Source organism: Tiliqua scincoides, chromosome 7 (genome assembly GCF_035046505.1).
Source record: "Tiliqua scincoides isolate rTilSci1 chromosome 7, rTilSci1.hap2, whole genome shotgun sequence".
NCBI classification, from domain to species: domain Eukaryota; kingdom Metazoa; phylum Chordata; class Lepidosauria; order Squamata; family Scincidae; genus Tiliqua; species Tiliqua scincoides.
Window position 1 is genome coordinate 14130905 of NC_089827.1, and position 25416 is coordinate 14156320.

A 25416-nucleotide genomic window follows, 5' to 3' on the forward strand; every position below is an offset into this window, starting at 1 on the left:
TTCCGCTAAAATAGTAATGAGCTTTGGCAACAGCACCTCTTAAGCAACAACTCATTACTGCTGTTTTTCTATATTTATCTAGAACTGCCTATTTGTTTTAAGTGTTCCTCACTACATTATCTTCAAAGAACTATTATGAAAAAGATTACTCCCTTTACCCAGGGTCTGTTACATACAAGTGATTATGCAAGCTGTGCCAAACCTACTATCTAGTTTAGCATCTTCAGATTCTGCAAGCAGGTTGAACAATGCTTCTTCTCTGAGAAATTATTCTGTAAGAAATACAGAATATCTTTTCCCAACATGAACTGTTTTGATCTCCCTTACCTATTTTCATGACAGTCAGGCCAATCCAAAGTCCTGGTAATGGAACCTCTGCTCTCAGAGAAGGAGTCAGATTAACCTGAAGAGGAGACTGGTTCAGTGTAGGAAACACAGACGGTTGAAGCCCCTACTTTAGAACATTCTAGTCAAGGGGTACTCCTGGTGTGAACTCAGCAGTTCCTCTGAAGTCAGTAGGTCTGTCCTCCTCTTCTGACCCTAAAGATGTGCTTGAGGAACCATAAAGGAACCCCACCCCACATCAGCAGAATCAAAGGCAGGAAAGGGCCTTGTAAACAACGGCAGGCTTCTCATGGGATGGAGCAAGCCATCCTGAATTTCTCAGTAGGCACTTAAACCTTCAGTCTGCTTCACATTTCTTCTGGAACAACATTCAAGCCCACCTTGTTTACTGAGTCCAGCCTTCTTATGGAGCTCTCCATGGTCCTGACTTCCTGTGGTCCTATCTCCCTTATAAACTGCTGAAAACCTGGTTTCAAGGAAGACACCTGCGCCCCCTGCACTACCAACACACTTGTGGCAGTAGACTGAATAGGATACTGAGCAATGGTTTCTTCATCCATTAACAAAATGTTTGAGGAGATTACTGCTTTTACAATTTTTTTTTAAACTATACAAACTGACATTCTTAGATAGTTGCTCCTGGTTGCAATTAAATGCATAGTTAAGTATATACTGGTTCTCCCAAAGTCAAAACAATGTGTACTGATATAAATGGCGAGCCCTTTTTGGGTCAGGGAGCTATTTTATTTCTTTTGTTAAACAAATTCTTCATAAACTTTTTTTGTTGAACAGTGATATATAAATATTTTTAACAACAATAGATCACCTCAAAATTGGATCTAAAGACCTTAATTGAAATTGTCCCTTGAGGAGAAACTATCACACAGCCAGAATGCCACAAAGAATTACTTTCCTGGATCATATTAAGGGTTCATCTATTTCATTTTCTATGTAATAAGAACAACTCAGAGAAGTTCCTGGAAAGATTGTGCGCGGGGTGATGACAAAGATAGGACATACTGTTTTTCTCCATGGCGCTTTGTCTAAGTGAACTTTTTACAGCCATCACACATCTTGTGACAGGGTGGCCAAAGTCCTCACACTACCAGATTTGTAATGCCAACTGCCCCTCTGAAAAAACAGTCTCTCATGGAAAATACATTATGAAATGCATCACAGGTGTCTCCCCGTATCTGTGGATTCGGTACCTGTGGTTTAACTTATCCGCAGTTCTCCACAGACCCCCATGATCCCCATGCCCATTACCTTTGTATTTCTGTACTAGTTGTGGAAATACACATTTTCCTCCTTAACACAGGAACAGTTTCTTGCTTAACTGAGAATGTGACAAGCAGGCAGGCAGTCTGCAAGGTAGGGTAGCACAGCCAGAATGCTAAAAGGAAGCAGGAACTGTCCGGCTCCCTGTTAATATTCAATTAGTCTCCTCCTCTAACATGCAGGTTCACTGTCTGCATTTTATGTTCCTCAGTTAAGTAAGAAATTGTTCCTATGTTAAAAAAAGAAAATGTGCAGTTCCACAGCTGGTAAAGAAAAACAAAGGTAATGGGCACAGAGGGTGCGTATTGAACTTTATATAGGGTTTCCATTTCTGCAGTTTCCGTATCTGCAGGGGGACCCAGAATGGAACTCTGTGGATATTGAGGGGTGGCCTGTGCTACAAGACAGGGCTTGTCAATTCATGAATCAAAGTGAAATGGTTGCTTCAAGCATTCTACTGGCAAGAATGCCTGTGGTGCACCATCTACCATCTATGCTGTTCCTCCTCCCCTTATCCTAGTCTCTGAATTTAAAAAGTGGAGAATGCAGCAGAAGAGGAAGTGTGGAGGAGAGGAGCATGGTAGTTTATAGCACTTCCACCCCACTTTTCCTCTCTCTCTCCCATCGCATTCTGCTTTTCTTTTTCAAATTAAGGGATGGGAAAGGGGCAGTGGCAGAGACAAGCAGCTGGATAGAGACAGGCACCCCTGCCAATCAGCTAGCTGAGCAACCATTTCAGTAGGCCTCATACATGGACTAACCCAGTCTTGCCATAATTCATTTCATAATTATGCCTTTTCCACGAGAGAGACAACTTTCTCAGAAAATGCATCCTTCAGTTATGGAATACATATATAAGGGTAATGATTTTCTATCTTCAGTTCTCTTTTGTACAATCAATTTAGATAAAGAAACTTGGCTTTTTCATTGTAGCAGCTGAAGAACTCAAGAATGCCCCTTGGCTTTCACCTGAGAATGTGCAGTAACACGACTGTCAGAAGATGTCAAGATTGCAACTTTAAGACAATGTGCCACTATCAGAAGTGTCAGCATTTCCACAGAGTGTTAAGCTGCATTTCCACCTTCTATGATACCTGATTCCACTTCCGCGAGTGCTCCAGGATCTTTGAAAATTTAAAATGTAATATTTCTACATCATCTACATCATCGCCTTAACCAATTTTCAGCCTTCATTCCTAGAATGGCAAAATCTGACTTGCAGAAAACACCTCCTCTAATACTGATGTACTGCCAAGAAAATGGCTTGTAACTTATATATTTATTACAGCCCAAGTTGATGAATATCTACTTAGAAGTTGAGTTCGATGGGGCTTATTTCCAGGTAAGTGTGCACAGGATTGAACCTTGGATCAAAACTCCTAATAAAACATTTTCTCAAATTACCATAATAATACAATTCTAAAAGCAGCTTTATGAAAATATTAATACAAACAGGCAGTAAGACATCAAAAGGCATATACATATGCTTTATATTAAAACAAAACATATTTATTGAGAAGTCTGAACTATATTTCGCATAAATGTTCACCTTTTAAAGGATAACAAAAAGGTACATTTGCAATAACTCAAATTTAGACCACTTTCTTCAGTAAATATTTGTCAACTGAAAGTGAGACAGGGTTCTCTCAGTTGCAGAGGCATACCACTGCAGTACAGTCATGATGGCACTTCTGGGTTCATGCGGCCACCTCCAGCTAAATAAAAAAAGGGGTTATTTGAACTTACTCATCTATGATGGCAGATGGAGACATTGTAAAACCTGGATTCTCACCACCACCAAACACAGGTAAGTCCAAACCCTGAACTTGGAAGTGCCATCACCGCTGAGTTGCCACCCCCCTTAATGGTCCCCATGAGCACTTACGGGTTCCTTTACCTTTACTAAGCATTATTGGCAAGGGATTGAAAATCTAAATGCATTGCTCCCATTTTTTAATAGTAAAAAAGGAATGTGGGGGCATATCTTTATTGGTAGGCATTACAAGACACGGGGAAACAAGACTGTGCAGGTATGCCGCTTCTATCATTAGCAGGGACTTGCATGGGTTGCTGACTTCATCGGCTGGTTCCTATACATGGTTGGAAGCCCCTGTCTCCAATGCTGCTTCATGATGCTTACCAGTGATGCTTCTTTATGGTGATCTGGTGCCTCCAAGACAGTGCTGTACTACATTTTTGCAGTGGCAGTGGTAACAAAAAGAGCTGCCACTACTGTTGAAAGTTGCAGGTGTGTGTGGATGGAGATGCTGTTTTGCACCATATGAATCTGCACACAAGCAAGGGCTGCAAGCATGACAAACACCATGTGCTCCTATGACGCCCATGCACAGGGATCTGCCTGGAGGTGTGAACTGGCTGTCAGGACTTGCTTATACACAGGTTCGCATATTCCAAAAGAACTGTAATCATGAGGGCAATGAATCTGTTTAACCTGAATTTCCTTTTTATACTTTATAGCTTTCGTTAATTATCTCTGGCATGCTCAATATCCTCATCCATTCTTCCTGTGTCATGAATAATTTTATCAACTGACAAGCACACACACACACACACACACACACACACACACACACACACACACACACACACACACACAAAGTGAACTAGGCTAGATGTGTAATGTCAGGCATAAGATCTGTTCCATTTCCATCTTTGCAGATACAAAAGATGTAAAAGAACTCACATTTTTTACAAATCCTAAATCAATTCCCACTATGTTATCAAAATTTTAGGATCAAGATGGGAGGTTCTTTGAAAATTTCACCCTTGGAAGTTTGACTGAGTGACAGCCCAGAGTAGGGCCTCCTTAGTAGTTATGGAACTCTTCCACTCACTGCTCACATACGCTGTGAGCTGAAAAGCAAGAATATGGATGTATCCAATGTGCTGGATACATACATAAGCTGTATTTGATTACATAGGCCAACACTCATTTTGCTGTCTTAAAAATTATACCCTATTCCTGGGTATATTGGGGATGCTGACTCCAAAAATGGCATCATTTTAACCAGAGGCGGGTTTCAACTTTCAACTTTAGGGATACTGGACATAAGAACATAAGAAAAGCCCCACTGGATCAGGCCATAGGCCCATCTAGTCCAGCTTCCTGTATCTCACAGCGGCCCACCAAATGCCCCAGGGAGCACACCAGATAACAAGAGACCTCATCCTGGTGCCCTCCCTTGCATCTGGCATTCTGACATAACCCATTTCTAAAATCAGGAGGTTGCGCATACACATCATGGCTTGTACCCCATAATGGATTTTTCCTCCAGAAACTTGTCCAATCCCCTTTTAAAGGCGTCTAGGCTAGACGCCATCACCACATCCTGTGGCAAGGAGTTCCACAGACCGACCACACGCTGAGTAAAGAAATATTTTCTTTTGTCTGTCCTAACCCGCCCAACACTCAATTTTAGTGGATGTCCCCTGGTTCTGGTATTATGTGAGAGTGTAAAGAGCATCTCCCTATCCACTCTGTCCATCCCCTGCATAATTTTGTATGTCTCAATCATGTCCCCCCTCAGGCGTCTCTTTTCTAGGTTGAAGAGGCCCAAATACCGCAGCCTTTCCTCATAAGGAAGGTGCCCCAGCCCCGTAATCATCTTAGTCGCTCTATTTTGCACCTTTTCCATTTCCACTATGTCTTTTTTGAGATGCGGCGACCAGAACTGGACACAATACTCCAGGTGTGGCCTTACCATAGATTTGTACAACGGCATTATAATACTAGCCGTTTTGTTCTCAATACCCTTCCTAATGATCCCAAGCATAGAATTGGCCTTCTTCACTGCCGCCGCACATTGGGTCGACACTTTCATCGACCTGTCCACCACCACCCCAAGATCTCTCTCCTGATCTGTCACAGACAGCTCAGAACCCATCAGCCTATATCTAAAGTTTTGATTTTTTGCCCCAATGTGCATGACTTTACACTTACTGACATTGAAGCGCATCTGCCATTTTGCTGCCCATTCTGCCAGTCTGGAGAGATCCTTTTGGAGCTCCTCACAATCACTTCTGGTCTTCACCACTCGGAAAACTTTGGTGTCGTCTGCAAACTTAGCCACTTCACTGCTCAAACCTGTCTCCAGGTCATTTATGAAGAGGTTGAAAAGCACCGGTCCCAGGACAGATCCTTGGGGCACACTGCTTTTCACCTTTCTCCATTGTGAAAATTGCCCATTGACACCCACTCTCTGCTTCCTGGCCTCCAACCAGTTCTCAAGCCACGAGAGGACCTGTCCTCTAATTCCCTGACTGTGGAGTTTTTTCAGTAGTCTTTGGTGAGGGACCGTGTCAAACACCTTCTGAAAGTCCAGATATATAATGTCCATGGGTTCTCCCGCATCCACATGCCTGTTGACCTTTTCAAAGAATTCTATAAGGTTCGTGAGGCAAGACTTACCCTTACAGAAGCCATGCTGACTCTCCCTCAGCAAGGCCTGTTCGTCTATGTGTTTTGAGATCCTATCTTTGATGAGGCATTCCACCATCTTACCCGGTATGGATGTTAGGCTGACCGGCCTATAGTTTCCCGGGTCCCCCCTCTTTCCCTTTTTAAAAATAGGCGTGACATTTGCTATCCTCCAATCTTCTGGCACCGTGGCCGTTTTGAGGGACAAGTTGCATACCTTAGTCAAGAGGTCTGCAACTTCATTCTTCAATTCCTTAATAACTCTTGGGTGGATGCCATCAGGGCCCGGTGACTTATTGATCTTTAATTTATCAATGAGGTCTGAAACATCTTTTCTTTTAACCTCTATCTGACTTAACTCCTCGGTCAGGAGGGGCCGTTCGGGCAGTGGTATCTGCCCGAGGTCTTCTGCCGTGAAGACAGATGCAAAGAACTCATTTAATTTCTCTGCCATCTCTAAGTCTCCTTTTATCTCCCCTTTCCCTCCCTCACCATCCAGAGGGCCAACCGCTTCTCTGGCGGGTTTCCTGCTTCTAACATATTTGAAGAAGCTTTTATTATTCCCCTTAATGTTGCTGGCCATGCGTTCCTCATAGTCTCGCTTGGCCTCCAGTATCACCTTCTTACATTTCTTTTGCCACAGTTTATGTTCCTTTTTATTCTCCTCATTAGGGCAAGACTTCCATTTACGGAAGGAAGCTTCCTTGCCCTTCACAGCTTCTCTAACTTGGCTGGTTAGCCATGCAGGCACCCTCCTGGATTTAGTGGAACCCTTCTTTCTTTGCGGTATACACCTCTGCTGGGCCTCTATTACTGTTGTTTTAAGCAGCCTCCATGCACTCTGGAGAGATTGGACTCTTTTTACCCTCCCTTTCAACCTCCTTCTAACCAGCCTCCTCATTTGAGGGAAGTCCGCCTGTCGGAAGTCAAGGGTTTTTGTTAGAGATTTGCCTGGTATTCTTCCCCCAACGTGCACGTCAAAACGGATCGCAGCATGATCACTGTTCCCCAATGGCTCAGTAACATTTACATCTCTAACCAGGTCCTGCGTACCGTACGCACAATATTAGATCCAGAGTCACCTGTCCTCTGGTGGGCTCCGTGACTAGCTGATCTAAGCCACAGTCATTTAGCACGTCAAGAAATCCGGTTTCCTTATCGTGACCAGAACACAAATTGACCCAGTCAATATGAGGATAATTGAAGTCCCCCATGATTACAACCCTGTCCCTCCTTGTCACCTCCCTGATCTGTTTCCTCATTTCAAGGTCCCCATCCGATTTCTGGTCTGGAGGACGATAGCACGCCCCCAGTATTACATCGCTGCACAAGCCTGGTAATTTAACCCACAGAGATTCTACGGTGGAGTCAGACCCACCTTCAATCAGCATACAACTACAAATAGAAGAAGCCCCTTTTGTTATATTACTTTAATTTTCTTAGTATTACTGTGAAAAACATGGTACAATGTTATTACCAGCACTGTACCCAATTCTAGCTTTGGAGAAATTTCCAATCCATTTTTTTAAACCCAGAATTACTGACCCAGGAGGAAGTTCCTACATAGTTGCAAGTAATATTTAGCTGCCCCTTCCCTATTTATATCCTTGCTAAAACTTCAACTTGAAAATTACAGTCAAATTCAGGCAGACACTCAGTGGATGCCTTGGTAAATATACATTCACACCAAAACTTTGCGATATACACAGACTTTCTGAAATCCTCATCAAAAAACTCATACGTTTCCATTTAAATTTATTATTTGTCTTTTAGTCTATTCCATTTATCTTGTTTTCAGTTGTTAAATGCAATGATTTTGTAGGAACAGGAGCTTCTGTAACTGAGATTGCAATCTCTTTGTTCTTTCAGCTTATTTACTATGAGACTTTATGAGAGGACGGTTGTGAATTTCAAAGCATTTTTTTATATACATATTTTCCACTTATTTCCCTCTCCCTACTGGCTAATAAAATAAACATAAAGTAATTAAACCTATAGGTACATTTAACTTTCCTAACACCAACTTTTATAAAACGATTACTTCAATTAAGTGTTCATGCTAAACAAACAAAGTCTATCTCAACCACCCCGTATTCCATACAGCTTGATATTTATACAACATGCTTGGTACACACTGAGCTTAACCCTTTGCTTCCAAGAGCCACAATTTCCTGACACATGACTCTTAATGCAGAATGCAGAAGTACCAACATGACAGGCAACAAATCTGCTGATGCCAAGAGTTAACAGCCTGCCAGTTCACCACCACTGTATTAATTCCCACTGCTAAAGATTAGTATCAGAAGTTGAGACAATGACCCAGACATAAGAAAGAGACCGTTATGGTGCATTATCACTCATTTTTAAAATAGATAGCACAGAAAGATTTACATAACTCACAGTCCAAATAGCTGTGTCACTCAGCCTGTTTCAGGATGTAATGTATGGCAGAGGGAGTTTAGAAAGATTTGGAAATCTATGTGCTTACAGTGTCAACTTGCAGATCATAGCAAATTATTCAATACAGGAAAAAACGAGGTGGACTCCAAAGAGCTTGGAATCAAACTCCCCAAGCTGGGGAAAAATTGGCAAAGGAGGTTCAGTGTAAGAAAGTACAGCAGGCCCCAAGTATTCATGGGGGATATGTTCCAGGACCCCCGTAGATACAGATTTCCACTGAAACCATGGTTCAGCACAGAAAAAGTTGCAGACAAGGGTAACTGAAAGATTCAAGGAGTTAGGACATCCTTCCAAATCGCCTATGATAGTAAAAGGTTTACTAAGGGATGACATACTAAAGGTTTAAAAAAGTTAGACATTTTGTAGAGAAAAAGGATGGGGTAAACCTTTTTCCTCCTCTCCTGAATCCAAGTTACACATGATGCTAATTGCATCAATAGCCCTAGTATGTTTCCTTTTTATTGTGTTAAAAGCACAAAGCATAACTCCTTCAGTCCCATCCTTGCTAAAGCCTAAATTCAGAGTGTGACTCCCTTCTGTGTGTGCACCAGATGCAAGGGAATGGCACCAGGAAGCAAGTCTCTTGTTGTCCTGTGTGCTTCCTCAGGCATCCGGTGGGCCACTGTGAGATACAAGAAGCTGGACTAGATGGGCCTAGCGGGACTCTTCTTATGATCTCATATGTTATGTGTGCAATTTACACAAGGGGAAAAAAATCTCTAATGAAAACTTTTTTCTTGTGTAAATAGAATGCATGGAGGAGGCGCAATCCAGTTTTGGACTGTCATAAGAGAAGAGTCAAAATTTCCCAGCTTCTTGCCATAGTCCTGATTCAAGCTGGTTCCCATGGTACTCACACCTGGGGGAGCATGCACATTAGGGGGCAATGAAACAATTAATATCACATTTAGTTTGGACTTAGAATTTTGGGTCATCCAGTAAAATGAAGTACATTCCAGACAGACGAGAGGTGGTATTTCTTTATGCAATGTACAATTAGGTGTTGCCAGTCAGTGTTGAAAACAATGAGCTAGATCAGCAGTCTCCAAACCAGAGATGGTTAATCCTCATAAAAACTGTCCCAGGCACAAATTGAGCTTACCATTCCACGGGCAGCCTGCTCTCTTTGCTGCTAATCCCCCCAAACGCCCCGCCCCCGCATGGGTTTTATCCTAAGAAAGTTATATGTGTCTATTCAGAACTAAGTCCCACTATGTTCCATGAAACTAAGGATGCAATCTTATACACACTTTCCTGGGAGTAAGCTCCACTGAGTACAGCAGGACTTACTTCTGAGTAGACATTGTCCCAGGGTTTTGGGTGCTCAGAGTTCTTGGTTCTTGAACCCTAGAGTCTCAAGGACCCTTGTTCGGTAGAACTGCCACCACCCTGTATGTGCCAGTGCCTCAGTCCAGGGACACTGAGACCCTCTAGGCTTACTATATCCCTTGTAGGCACTGAGCACTTTTTTACTTAAAGTCTCAGTCCTCAAGTTACTAGTCCACAATGAGGATTTTTGGTAGCTTGCTGAACGGCTAGGCAGGATTCTGAAACTTTGCCCCAACAGACAATGAACCAACATGGTAAAAGGATTTTTACTTTATTAAGTACATAGGATTACAAAAGTTACAAAAGGCAGCAAATGCTAGAGGCATAAAAACTTCTAGGAAACATATCAGCATAAAACAACAAAGCTAACTGGCTAACTCTATTATTCTCTCTCACCTGGGTCAGCTTCTTTGGTAGATCCTCAGGCCAGTTACCTATGAGGCCACATGGTCCTGGCAGGGCTTGATGTTGCACCCATGCCAAAAGACAAAGACAAAAGGTAAAGGGACCAAGACACCCCCCTGGGCTCTGTTCTTATACTTCTCATGCCAACAGGATGGGGTGATTCTGTACCCATTTCAAACTGCCCAATCAGAACTCTTGGGATCAGAATCTTCTCGAAGTGGGGCTGGATGCTAGTCCTCCTAGTTCTCCCCCTCCCCACTGGAGACTCAGGGCACCTCTCTGTCTGCTGAGGTGCTACATCATCACCTTCCATGGGTTGTAAATTCCTTGCAGCTAGGACTGCAAACCCCTTGCAAGCCCCTTCTGTGTTACTGGGTTACTATGGTTCAGGCTTTGCAATGCTACTAGGCCTAAACTGTACATATTCATGACAGACATGCATAAGATTGTGCTGTTACTCTCAGCTAAGTGTGCATAGGATTTCACAGCCCTAGTCACAACCGTCCCATTGACATTAATGAGCATCATAAATAAGGGCCCAATTCTACACAACTTTCCAGCACTGATGCAGCTATGTCACCAGGGTGTGTGCTGCATCCTGCAGTCGAGGGGCAGTCACAGAAGCCTCCTCAGGGTAAGGAAACATTTGTTCTCTCACCTCGGGGCTGCATTGCAGCTTCATTGGTGCTGGAAGGTTGGACAGGATTTGGCCCTAAATTATGTCATTTAGCTCAGTGGTGCTTAATTGTGACTAAACATGAAAAGAACAAATATGATGCCAAGAATTTCTATACAGATATTTCTTGGTGTTGCTTAAAGCGCGCACACACACACACACACACACACACACACATAAAAAGAAAAAAGACTTGCTTGCTTTGTTATGCTCTCTCTACAGCTGCTTTAGAGCTGAAGCCTATGCATTACTTAGAAGAAAGTCCCATTATAGGCAATGGGGTTTACTCTCAGGTAAGTGAGGACAGGATTGCAGCCTTAACATAGCTGAACATCTCTCTCGTGGTCATTCAATTGGTGAACTTGCCAATATAATCAAAAGTCCTTCATGCACCATATATACTCTTGCACAATAATGAAATACACATAAAACAGAACCAGCAACAGAATATACACCACATTTTATATAAAACATTTGGCTCCTCTTTTAAAATAAAAATGTGGTGCACACATGAGATGTGATGGTAAACATTACCTAATGTTCCCCATTTGCTTTACTGATCTGTGAGCCAGGTATAAAGTTTTATTAGCTTTTTTATTAGATTTATAATGCAGTTCCATCCTGTCTCCATTTGCTAGATAAGTCAATTGTGCCAAAACAGAGGAAATCAGAAACATACTAATATGAAACATTATAACATTTTGATGGGCTATGTGGTTGTCCCCTAGTTCATTTCAGCATAGTTTTGTCCTAAATCTGCTTACTTCAGAGTAAGTTCCACTGATTTTCATGAGACTTATTTCCAGAAAAAAATTGCTTAGGATTGCCTCAATCTTGATATAATTGCCTTTTAAAGGTTCACTGTATATACAATTGTATCAACAGTTATTTCAATGAAGCATGGGCACAAGTTAACATTAAACCAGGAATTACAAAATAATAGAAGACCACTATTTTGTGGCTCATGAATCTGCACAAATGCATATTACAGCACATTAGTTATAAATGCCAAGTATACAATGAACAACCACAAGGTTTTGTATTGGCAGTGTATGTCAGAAATGCAAAAATTCCTCATTCTTCCTCTACAATCTCTTTCTATGCTTTATGGCAGCAGTTTCTAACCTGTCATTTCATGGCACACTGACACGGCGCTAAAATGGTCCAGGCACACCATCAGTTTTTGACAATTAACAAAGCACAATGCACTGCCAGCTGGGGGTTAACATCCCCCCCAGCCCTACTAAGAAGTGACCCTCCCCCAAACTCCCACAGCACATCTGCGGACTGTTCACGGCACACCAATGTGCCGCAGCACAGTGGTTGATAATTGCTGAGTACAAAATATTTTGTGCTCAAATCAAAATTCACATTGTGTTAGATATACAAATATGAAATAAAAAGAAATTTCAATTCACTCTATAAAAATAACTGTAGTGAGACTATGGGATATATGTAAGTGGAAAAAAAAAGTCTAAGCTGACATTGTTAAGCAATGCTTTGGACAAAACAGTCCCTATCTCCACTCCCAAACATACACACTGAGATCACATTTTCCATATGACAGACAGGAACATATCAGGCCCTGAACATACAATTACCAGTTGCATTTCCTCAGGATAACAACTCAGTAAACTGACTCAATTTTCTTGGAGAAACCCTGTCATACGTGTCATTTGTGAATTTGAATAGCTGTTTACAAGCCCTGCAGATATATTCCCATAGTTATCAGACAATGCAATCCTTCACATTGTATTATTTTCAAATTCCTACTCCTCAATTAACAAGGCAAACCAATTTGCAGCAAAATGGCTACTCCCTCTCCACTTTTTCCGTTAGGTCTCTGCTTTCTCTCATCCACAGGAATACTGTTCATACTACCCTGAGTTAACTTCTGAATTCACTTTAACCTCTTATTTGTGCAAGGGATAAATGAGAAGTTGAAGCAAGTGCCATTTTAGAGGTTACACTTTACAGAGTATTGCAATAAAACACTGGCAGAATCAGCAGCTTTTACTCACTTCTAACAGCAAGGCTATCATCTCTAGTGGACAGAGTTTCAGAGGTCCAAAGAGCAACACAATGATCTGTGAATGATCCAAGATAATCAGCAACAGAGAATCTACATGTTCATGGATCCATTGGAGTACAGTGCAAGCGTGGCATGTTACTTAGTATAGGTTGACTTCCAACTCCAAGACTCTAAAACACTTGTTATTCTGTACCAACCCCTTATCTAGTACCAGATCACATTGCAATATGCAATTTGAGACATACAAAATTATGCAGGGGATGGACAGAGTGGATAGAGAGATGCTCTTTACCCTCTCATACAACACCAGAACCAGGGGACATCCACTAAAATTGAGTGTTGGGAGAGTTAGGACAGACTAAAGAAAATATTTATGTTAGCGTGTAGTTGGTCTGTGGAACTCCTTGCCACAGCACGTAGTGAGGGCATCTAGCCTAGATGCCTTTAAAAGGGGATTGGACAAGCTTCTGGAGGAAAAATCCATTATGGGTTACATAATGGGTAGGTGCAACCTCCTGATTTAAGAAATGGGCTACGTCAAAATGCCAGATGCAAGGCAGGGCACTAGGATGCAGGTCTCTTGTTATCTGGTGTGCTCTCTGGGGCATTTGGTGGGCCGCTGTGAGATACAGGAAGCTGGACTAGATGGGCCTATGGCCTGATCCAGTGTGGCTGTTCTTAATGTTCTTATGCTGCCCTGAAAATGAGCCAAAACAACTCATGGTTTTTGGCAGCACCCAAAATGCCTCCTCTGTTCAGCAATTTTTCAGCATTCCTTGTGAAAATGTTCAGTTAAGTATTTATAGAGCCTTCCTTCACCCCCTCGGTGACATCATTTGGTGGCAAACAAATCTGGCTATGAAGCATGCTGGCGTTATCCTATTCATTGTATCGTCTCTGATTTGGGTGTAATGACTCATGTGACTAGTTCCAGAAGGAGGCAAAAGAATAAGTGGAATCGCAAATGAGTGGGAAAGTGAACAGTTGCACAAATTGAAATGCCTTTTGGGGTGGGGGATCTGCAACTACGAGGTACATGTAAGACAATTGCACTTGACATTAAATGTAGTGATTAGTGCAGAAGCACGTTTTGGCTTTCATAACATGGCAACCAGCAGGCAGGCAAATCTGCTGCCCCCCCACTCAGGCAAACCGGAGTGGGCCAGTTACGAAGGCTGAAGCCCAGTGCAAGTAAACAAGATGAGCTAGCCTTGAAGATGTTATGACGAAGTTATCATATCTAGGAATGTGTATTGCGGTTAGCTAGAGTCAGTCAGTCCCAGCTAGCTGTAACTAGAAGTTTTATCAGTATTGCCTCATGTGTTTGAGACTCAATAAAAAGGGCTTGTTGAGGGCTAAGCGGGAGCTTCTTCTTCAGTTCCAGCTCTCCCCCTGCATCTAGCATTTGAATTCATGCCTGCCGTCTCATTCATTGCTCCTGCTCCTTGCTGCTCCAGTTCTAACTTTCAACCCTTCAGTGCTCTCTGCACTCCCTCAAGCAACAAGGCCCTAAGCCTTGTGTGCTTCCCAAGTAGCGTAAAACTGCTACAATTAAACCTGCTGTTAGAGGAACAAAAAATTCTCCCCCAGCAGCCTTTCCTCTAAGCCAGTGGTTCTCAATGTTGGTCCTCCACCACTTCACATGGTTCATCTATTCAAAGTACCAGTGGAAGTAACTGTTGATGACATCATCACCAGTTACTTCTAGGTTGGGAGGCTACATGCGACATGACCAACACCAATAAGAAGCTCAGGACAGGAGCTTTCAAGAGTGGAAAAGCATACTTTTGAGCTCTGCTAGCCTAGTCACGCCTCCTTCTGCTATTTATTGTGTCACACTACTGCTGGATGGCAGGGGTTCAAGGTCCCACAAGTACCACCAGACCCTAGTTCAAATACCACTAGTGGTACCTGTACCACTGTTTGAGGAACACAGCTCTAAGCGGCTATTTGGTTTGTAGCATAACATGATTTGGGGGGGGGAAATTGGTGCAAAAATGACATTGAGGGAAAGTTAACCTTTCCTTGCTGCATGCTATGTTCCTAGACTGGTCCCCCCACCCACTAATTGTTAAGAGACAGAAGAATTGTTCTGGATTCATTTCCAAATTAATATCATTTTTTTTTTAAGTACATGAATTATGTGTTGCTTTACTATAAAAATTTCTGGTAAATAGTACAATACAGGCATCCCCCCATGTCCGTAGATTCCATATCTGTGGTTTCACTTATCCACGGTTCAAATTCCCCTCCCCTCACCACATGCAAATAATTTGCCTCTTTGTTTGCAAAGGATTTGCAAAATGCAGCTTTTTTTGTTTTACTTGCTACAGACTGCTGAGAAAATGGAAGGAGACACGGAGAATACTAGATTTAAAACAGTTGGACTAATGCTACTGGAGGTGACAGAGAACATTAACAGGAAGTTGACAGCAGAGGAAGAGCACAGACAAAGAACTCTAGATACCACTTAGCGTTCTCTGGGTCGCCTCATGCAGCATTAGTCTGCCTACTTTAAGTTTAGTGTTCTAAGTACCTACTTGCACTTTCTCTGCATTCTGTAGCAAGCAAAGCAAAAGAAAAAAGTTGTGTTCTGCAAATTGTTTGCAAACAAAGGGGTGAGTCATGAGCATGACAGGCAGAATTGAATAAGGTTCATTGATATCCGTGGTTCCCAGTTTCCGCAGAAGCAGCAAGAATCTATCCCTGTGGACAATGGCGGATGCCTGTTGTTCTGCTCTAATAATACAGGCCTACAAAATTGAGGGTCAGAAAAGTTTTTCCCAAACTTTATGGTGGCTTGATATGAATTTGGGGTGCGGATTTCAAAAATGGCATCCATTTTGCCCTATCACGTCTAGTTTTGGAGATATAGTATAGCTTCTTTAGTGAATGGTTCAAGCAGCTTCCTCGTGAGGAAGCCATGGTGTAGGCTTCCTCACGAGGAAGCTGCTAGAACCATTCACTAATTAGGCTATACTATATCTCCAAAACTAGATGTGATAGGGCAAAACATGCCATTTTTGGAATCAGTACCCCAAATATACCCAGGAATTGGTGTAACATTAAGGGAAGCAAAATGTGTGTTGGCCTGTGTAATTTTCTTCTCCCATTCGCTTTGTCATGCTCTGGTTGGACCTGTTCATACACTATAGACAAAAGTGGAAAGTTGTTAAAAATAATTTCTGTGGGGCAGCATTCTATGCTGCAGGTGTAAACATTTGAAAACCATTTTCCATGTGATTTAGAGCCCAATCCTATCCAACTTTCCAGTGCTGATGCAGCCACAATAGAGCCCCAAGGTAAGAGAACAAACACTTGCCTACCTTGAAGAGGCCTCTATGACTGCCCCCCACTGCAGAATGCAGCACACACCCCATTGGCACAGCTGCATTAGTGCTGTAAAGTTGGATAGGATTGAGCCTGCAGTCTACTTGCATGAAAGTTCCCCATACCCAAACTATCATAAAATGCTCACAGGAATGCAGTCATAGCATGGGAATGAGGTTGGAATGCAATGGAAGAGCACATGCTTTGCACATACAGGAGGGCCCGGGTTCAATCCCTGGCATCTCAATGTAGGGCTGGGGAAGACCCGAGTTTGAAACTCTGAAGAGTTACGAGGGTCGCCCAGAAAGTAATGCACCACATTTTTTTTCTCAGCCTACAGTAATGGTACGAATGCGAAACTTTAGATATACATTATTTGAATTTTCAGGAGTGCGCACACACATTTTTGGTTTCTTCAGACAGATAGCGTAGCTGCAGCAGTGTTTCGAAATGGCGTCCGTAAGTGATGTACGTTACAAGCAGCGTGTTGTCATTGAATTTCTCACTGCGGAGAAAGAAACTGTTGGGAACATTCACAAACGTTTGTGTACAGTTTATGGAGAATCTGCAGTTGACAGAAGTACTGTTAGTCACTGGGCACAGAGGGTGAGGCCATTAGAAGGCGGTTTGGCAGAGCTCCAAGAGTTGCAGCGTTTGGGGCGGCCATCCACGTCTGTCACACCTGACAAGACGCAGCTTGCTGATGTGCTCATTCGCGAGGACCGACGCATAACGACTAGGCAGTTGGCGCTGAAGCTGTCAATCAGCAAAGGAAGTGTGGATGCAATCATCCGTGCTCTTGATTACTCAAAAGTGTGTGCACGATGGGTTCTGCGCTGTCTTACGGTGGACCACAAATCTCTCAGTAAAAACATTTCTTCTGAGTTGCTGAAACATTTTGAAGATGAGGGGGGAAGCGTTCTTGTCCAGGATTGTGACAGGTGATGAAACCTGGGTTCACCATTTTGAGCCCGAAACAAAACGACAGTTGATGGAATGGCGTCATCCTCAATCTCTACAGAAGAAAAAATTCAAAGCAACTGCTTCCGCCGGTAAGGTCATGATCACTGTGTTTTGGGACTGTGAGGGTGTCATACTCAATGATGTGATGCCAAGAGGCAGCACCATTAATTCTGAAGCTTATGTGAAGACATTAACCAAACTCAAGAAGCACTTCCAGCGACTTCGGCGCCATAACAACCCAGGTGAATGTTTGATTCAACATGATAACGCTCAGCCTCACACAAGTTTGAGGACTTCGGAACACATCACTAAACAGGTTTGGACTGTGTTACCCCATCCACCCTACAGCCCTGAACTAGCTCCCTCAGACTTCCACTTGTTTGGGCCATTAAAGGATGCCATTCGCGGAAGACATTTTGAGGATGACGAAGAGGTGATTTGCACAGTGCAGAAATGGCTTCGTGACCAGAACAAGGAGTGGTACCAACAAGGCATACATGCCCTTGTGTCCCACTGGAGGAAGGCCACAGAACTGGACGGAGATTACGTGGAAAAATAGGGAGTGTAGAAGAAACATCATTCTTTCTTGTGTGTAAGTTTCATTGTGTTCAATAAATAATTGTTGAAGAAAAAAAAAATGTGGTGCATTACTTTCTGGGCAACCCTCGTACATTGTGCCAGCCAGTGTAAGCAATACTGACTAAATGGACAAATTACTCAGTAAAAAGTAGCTTCCTATGTTCCTAATCATATTGCCTGAAGTGTAGGGACTGATATAAAGCAGGCTCCCTGAGAAAAGGGTGTAAGCGGTTCATCATACCTGGGCCTAAGGTTCAAAAAGGGATCTGGGCAGTCAAAAAGGGGAGCTCAGGAGCCAAATTTATATTTGAAGGCAGAAGGGAAGGGGCACAAAAGAAACTGTGTAACCCATGATAAAATTCACAGCCCAATCCTAACGGGCGGCCCAATCCTGAGCTGTCCGGGGTGCCCCCACTCAGCAGCACCACGAGGGCTGCCGCCAAATCCAGCACCTCCCGCGCTACTGTGGGAGGCACCTCGGGAATAGGGGATGTTCATCCCCTTCCCCCAGGTAAGGGAAGCAGCCCCGCAATGGGGCAACTCTCTTTGGCACCGCTCTCTTTGGCAACTCTCTTTGGCAATGGGGCAACCCAAAGGGCACTGCTAAAGTAAAGGTGCTCGTGTAAGGCACGCAGCCTCCACGAGCGCCTAGGATCCTGCGGAGCAGAGCTCCGCAGATCCTCCTCCCGCCCGCACCCAGGCACGCCTCTGGCACGCCCCCCTTTCCACGTCACGCTGGCCTCCCCCCTCCCCAGAACACCCCCATCCCCACCCCATTTGCCGTTCTGCAGCCCAGCGGTCGCAGTTACCACCGAGCTATGGAATGCTGGCACCCACCAGGCGGTGGCTCAGTGCCGGCTGGAGCTGAGCCACCTCTGGCGGGAGCCCGTCAGTAAACCCCGCAAACGTGCCTTATGGCACGTTTGCAACTGTGGTCCATGCTGCGGAAGCGTGGTGCAGACCATAGGATTGGGCCCTCAATGTCTCTGGCAGGGCCTCAGAGAGGAATTTTAACAGGGGGTTACGAAGTTTGTTTTGGGCCCCTTTCCAAATTGGGAGGGGTGAAACAAAGCAGGGGAGGGTGGTGACAGAGGTGGACAGAATGGGGGCTGGAGGGATGAAACAGGGCAAAGGGGTGCTGGCAATACTCAGAAAATATTAGGAGCCAAGGTCTACTTGGCTTCCTACTTAGGAGCCCAGGTCTACTACCCTGCAAGGATTTGGCAGCTAGATACAATAATATGGAAAACCAAATACACTCCGAAGTCTCTCTAAAATCTTTAAATATAGAAAATTATTATAGTATTTAGGCTCACACTAGAATGGAAAGTATCCTGCGTGGACCAAAACTCATGCCTGCAGCAGCTGTAGCCTCACAGCTGTGTCCCTGAGCTCCTGTTCACTCCTTCATGGTTAGTGGATCCACAAGCCAAAGAGCTACTGTGGCAGGCCAGTATCCTCCCAGATTTGACAAGAATTGTCATGCACTGTATGCATTCCTTGGCCTAGTGCTTATGGCTTGAGGCAGCAGTCCCTGTCATGCACCCTCAGCATCCCACTCGGGCAGTGGGTCTAGGTGAGAGTGGAAAATGTGAGATCCCAGGAAAGTTCTGGGTCCCTTCTTTTGGCTCCTGAACCTGGGTACAAATTACCCCCTTTACAACCCCCAGGGCTCTGGTCTGTAGCATAAAGGGTCTCTGTGTGGTTAGAACAGGCCACATGATGAGTGGATTTCAAACATTTCATGTGTCACATGAAGCAGTGCACCAGAGAAGATATTTTTGGCAGCACCCTTTTATAGGCTGGAACATTTCAATCCATCTTTGGTTTAAAGAAAATAAAACCCAGAACTCATTCAAACGACTATTTAGAAATTGTGGTATCACATCAACAATCTTCTGTATACTTGAGAAGGAAAAACATGGATTGCATTATAAAGGAAAGTATTCTTCTTTCCTGGAATATATTCAGGTACACTAAAAAAAAACCCATTTTTTTGAGCAAAGAAGTACCAAATAGTTGTTTCACACCAAAACATGTCAGCATAAGCTCTTGTCAACAGTGACCATCTTCATTTCTTGTACTGATCCATCTAAAAACATGTAACAAAAAAACCCAAATCTATTTGCTTGGATTAGCACAATCTTACAAGTATAAAACTGCACATACTCTTCTATTAAATATTATGAATAATAGCTTAAGCACACATTAAAGATTTCTTTTCAGACCCTTCCACAATATGAAAGGTAAAAAACAACCTCTCGGCACACAACCAATACAATAAAATACATTGTTCCAAAGCAGGAGGGGCTCTGCTCTTTGTAAATTCAGATTATTGTTCTAAAAGCTTTCAAGTTTTTGAAAAAAATAAATTGTCACTTGCTTATAATCCATTTAGAATGAAGAATGTGCACAAACTTCTTTAGCTGTTTATGGAAAGAGGTCTTTGTATTGCGACTACTGGATTCAAGTTTGTTCTGCTTATATCTGCGCACCCTTTTAAGTCACTACAACTGAATACAAAAGGTTCATTCCTCTTGTACAACCATGTTCCTTACTAAACCACAGTGTCGGTACACAAGCCTTTTGTCAAAACATACACATATAAGAAGGCATCAAGGTAGTCATACATATATTTAGGTGTGCTTGGGTGCCCTTCCTTAAAAATGAGGTTTCTAACGTAAAGATGTTATACCAACCTGCAGTGGTCTCTGTTTATCACTGCTCTTAGGAGACTTCAGCCCACTTGTCTGTTGCTGTAAAAGCAGCTGTCTTGCTGCCTGCAGTGCCTGAAAGTAAAGACAATATGAAAATAATTTTTGAATATTTGAATTTTGAATCAAAATGTCATTGCTTGCAACTTACCAAATGTTAGGTTTCAAGCAAAATTTGATCTCCTCCTATGCAGTTTGAAAACTTGAGACCACATATTCTTTTTAAAAAGTATCCAGAAAAATCCACAGAAAGTATGTCTCCTACATTTTGTGAAAAAGTATATATGTGCAACAAATCCTCAAGGACATAGCATTAATTTGTATAAAGTGCTTGAAGAGGAAAAATCATAAACCGCATCAATAGCCTCATCTCCACAAGGAACTTGTCTTTAAGTGTTCAGCTAAAATGCTCACACCCTTGTAAATCATCATTCAATTTGCATTTTCCTATTACAATTTTTAAGTAAAAGCAGTAGACTTCAAGTGTTACCGGAAGCTGTAATTAAATTTGACAAATCAACATCAGATTATCTTGAAAGTGCATTAATAAGGATATTCATTGAAGATTAAAAACACTTTTTTTTGTACTTACAATTCAAGGGGAAGCCTCTCATTTGACAAAATAAAGTGGAGTTTTAATGCCAAATAAAATTAAGTGGCTTTCATTTGCATTCCTAGTAAACTCTAAGAACAAAGAAATCACCACTTAGCCAATCAGATTAGCTTCTGTGGGAGACAGCATTGCAATCAAAATATAGCATTAAAAAAAAATCTTTTCATTTGTATTAAGCAAAATAAAACTGAGCACAATAAATTTTTTTTTAAGAGAGAGATGCCAATTACTAGGAATAAAAAGAGTTAACTTCAAAATGTGGTCTGTATAGTGGAAACAATACGGAAAGTCAATAATGACGTTTTTCCTGAATAAGAAAACAAGACTATCAAAAACTAACAAAAAACATTCTCACTACTTAATTTCACTGTTGCCTTTTGCAATGCATTCAGTGAATTGCAACTTAGTGATCTGAAAATACTTTCAATAGTTTCTGCAGTGTAAGTGGCATTCTCAGAAGGCTAGCGGCAATACAAGGAATTATTATTTGATCTGCATTTTTCCTAAAAAAATCAACACCAAACTGATAAAAAAGGTACAGTTCTGATGAGACCCAAATGAGCTGGTTTTTAAGGTAGTTTCCAGTATCCATGACAACAGTTGCTTTGACAAGATATGCATATGGCATTACACTACCAGGTGGTGTGAACAATGTTTGAACTACTGCATTGAGATGCTGAGCAAACAGAAAACGTTGCCACGTCTTAACCCTCAGGGAAAGCAGTCATCCCCTGATCAATTATGAAAAGGCGGAAAGGGGGCTGCTACAGTCTGGTTCCATGCAAGTTCTCTGAGAAGGCAGGCAGACACAGCCAACCAAAGTAAACAAACTGCGTGTTTACTTTGTTCACCAGCTCCTAAGAACACAGATTTGTCTGCCCAGAAAAGACACTGGTTCAAGTCTGAGGAACGTACTTCCAGTACAGGCAAAAACACATCCGTAACAAACCACTCAGGTTCTCAAGCAACTATTTATTTATTTATTTATTTACAGCATTTATATCCTGCCTTTCTGTCCCAGTTACGGGCAACTTCCTATGGTGGGGAGTATTATGAAGTCATAACATTGTCAACAAGGAAACTGACAGTTTTCTTTTCAAGAGCGGTTCTCAAACTTTTTAGCACCTCGACCCACTTTTTAAGGCACGACAATCTGCTATGATCCCCCCGATAGCAATGTCATTGTTTTTAATGTCACACTTTTTAAATAAATCACAAAAAAGTTGTACTCATAAACAGCCCCATTTGGAAAAACTGATGGGAAAGAGAGAGAGAGAAAAGTTAAAGCCATTAGTCAGAGATCAGGTCCTAGATCAGGGGTGTCAGACATAAAGACCATGGGCCAAATGCAGCCCCCAGAAGCAATTTATCTGGCCCCCATTATAAATTAAGCTCTCCCAGTTTGATAATTGGGTTCTCTCATATCTTATTTATTTGTTAATGGGGGGCTGCATGGGCAATGACTATGGATGCGTCTGCTGACACTATACCACCTAAGTTTTTTAAAGCAATTATAATTTATAATTATAATGAAAATTTTGAATATAGACACATAACAGGACTTTTTGCACTTCTTACTTCTGGAAAACACCAAAATCTGTGGGGGGGAAAATAAAACTATTTTCTCCCATTTTCTCTCTACCTATTGCATTTTACTGGTTCAGGACAAACATAACGTAATCCACAGCGAGCATATCAGGAGCCTGTATTAGGGATACATACTATCTTTTGCTTGCTCCTCCCAGCACTAATTTCCCTTTTCCTGTTGGCATTAACCATGGTTACTATGTTATACAGCAACATACATTATTACTAGGTTACAATTGCAGTGATAGTAACCTTAATACTAACCAGCTTCTCCCAATTTAAAATCCATTTCAGGTTTTCAAATTTTAGTTTATGAAGGGAGCAGGGTTAGCAAGGGCACACAAGCAATTCTAAATCCCAACTGATGGTCATTCATGCTCTAGTCACTTCCAAGAGTGACTACAGTTGAATTTAATCTCAGTGGGACTGCCATTGAAGTCAGACCAGAAATTTCAACTCAGAATGTAGGAACCTCAACTCAGTAGGAATATGGAGTCAGTAGGAAGGATGGTATTTTTACATAATCCTTACAAACTCAATTAACTGCCAATTTGTTCTCCATCTTGTATTCAGTTGATGACTTTGACCTTTAAACCCCTAAATAGCCTGGGACCTGGGCAAGGGTCCATCCTTTGGTCATTCTGCCTATGAATCCATGGCAGACGGCAGTGAGGAACAGGTGCCCATAAAATGGAGTAGTCTTTCAAGAGAAGTGCTTTTGGCCTCTTTGTTGTTCGTGTTTAGGCAAAACTGTTTTGTTTCAGTGGCCATCTTTCATGTTTTGTCTCTTTCATGTTTTGTCCCCGCTGCTATTTCAAAATAGCTGGTGTATTAGTCCCAGAAGGTGGACTAGGTGGCCAGGAGCCCTACCCAGAGGTAACTAAAAAGTTCTTTACTTACCACTGGGTGGCCTTCTGGTCACTTCCCCACCACTGGATGTAGCACATGTTCCATCAGCACATCTACATCATCTTCAAAGGTGGGAGTTAGGATTGGACTCCCAGTCACCTTCAATACATGCCCATTTAGGGAGACTGAGTACAAGATTACAGCAATACCTTGCAATTTTTACTGATTAGGGACCAGAGCATGGACAAAAGTATGGATGAATGTCAAAGCATAGCCTTATTAAACTTGCAAACTTATTTTGGTCCGCAAAAAATGTAAATAACTAACCAAAACACAAGCAAATACATGCATATCTTAAACAGAAATAAAAGACAAAATAAACATAAGAATGTCAATGAACATTGTGGAAGGTTGGGTGAAAGTGGACAAAAGAGGAAAGCACTTCACGGAAATTTGAGATGTGGTTATAATTGAAAATGGCCCAAAGAACAAAGTCAAGTGGATGATAGGCAAGGTAGTACTGTATATCAGTAAAATAATGCTGACAAGGAACATGAGATGGGGAGATTTGATCTAGAGAGAAGAGGAGGAATTGCATGTTCCCAAAGTTAATCTGAATACCATGCTTTGCAGGAAGCCAATAGTTTGTGCAAAACAAGATTACCATAAACTGGCAGAATGAAAAAATACGTCATTGTGGATTATTTCCAAAGTGTAACTTCACCCCATTATATCATGAACCTTTGGAATATGCAACATATGTCACATCTCTAGAGATGCAAGTGCATGAATTGACCCATGATACAACCAGACACTACTGCCCAAGATATGGTTGACACATTTGTACAGTACCATGGCTGGGGGAACATGATTTCAAGGCACTATGAAAGTTGACTAGGCTCATTAAAAAAAAAAAAAAAAGAACCTCTATGACATATTCCTGCATGAAAAGGAACAATTTTCATTTGTATTTTCAGCTATAATTCTTTTAATTAAAAGTACAGCCTTAACTTTTAATAAAGGGTGCTTTAGATGTGGTGGCAACCTTACTACTTCAAGTAAGTTTATCATGATGATATAGATTACAGTAAACAAAGGATAAAAGAAAGAACAGGAAAACATTTCGGAAGATTCACGTTTAACTCATAAGGAAATATCACTGGCAATGTTTATTCTTAGGCCATGTATTATAGGATATTCTTTTCCATTGTAAGGACTGACATTTCAGAAACGGTTTTCAATAAACACATTCTTAAAGGCTTCCCACCCTTTGTTTAAAACCAATGCATTTGTTGACACTATTCAAAACTAAGTAAAATTAAGATATTACAGCGCAAATTCTATTTACAACGAATGCTGGTACAATGATTACTGCATTGCACATGTGCCGTAAAGCATGTTGCAACATCCAGGGCGTTAACAGTGCCAGCAGGAAGGCCTGTGCCATTCCTGAGGCATTGCATCCACAAGGAGGGCCCTATGGACCAGGTAAGGCCCCTCTGGGAGGTGCAGGGATGGGGAGAGAGCATGTTGGAGACAGGGTAGAACCGACCCAGGAGGATGGGACCAGTGACACTGATGCTTGCTGAACACTATTCTGTCTCATGGGATTGGAAGACTGACACAGGGCTGCTCAGACCTGTCCCAGATATTTTGCTGACACAGCCCCAATGCGCAGTCTGGGGCTTTACCAGGGGCAAGAGGACGAATGCCTTCTTATCTTGAGGAGACCCCCAACCTGCTCCTTCCTAGGCCTGGATTTAGCAAGTGCACTGGTTAGAATTGGGCTGCTAATCTCTAGTAATTCACTTCTTTCTG

The 25416-nt window shown here is 42.3% G+C and overlaps 1 protein-coding gene across 13 annotated transcripts in view; it reads right to left on the minus strand.

Annotated features, from left to right (window-relative positions):
* FOXP2 (forkhead box P2) overlaps positions 1-25416 on the minus strand; it is a 256701-nt gene that overhangs the window by 142185 nt on the left and 89100 nt on the right. For 11 of the 13 annotated variants that reach the window (XM_066634055.1, XM_066634051.1, XM_066634054.1 and 8 more), the window contains one exon: positions 20535-20624. The exons of the other annotated variants lie outside the window; for them this stretch is intronic. In XM_066634055.1, coding sequence (XP_066490152.1) covers positions 20535-20624 — 90 coding nt within the window. The remainder of the gene's footprint in view (positions 1-20534; positions 20625-25416) is intronic. 13 annotated transcript variants of the gene reach the window in all.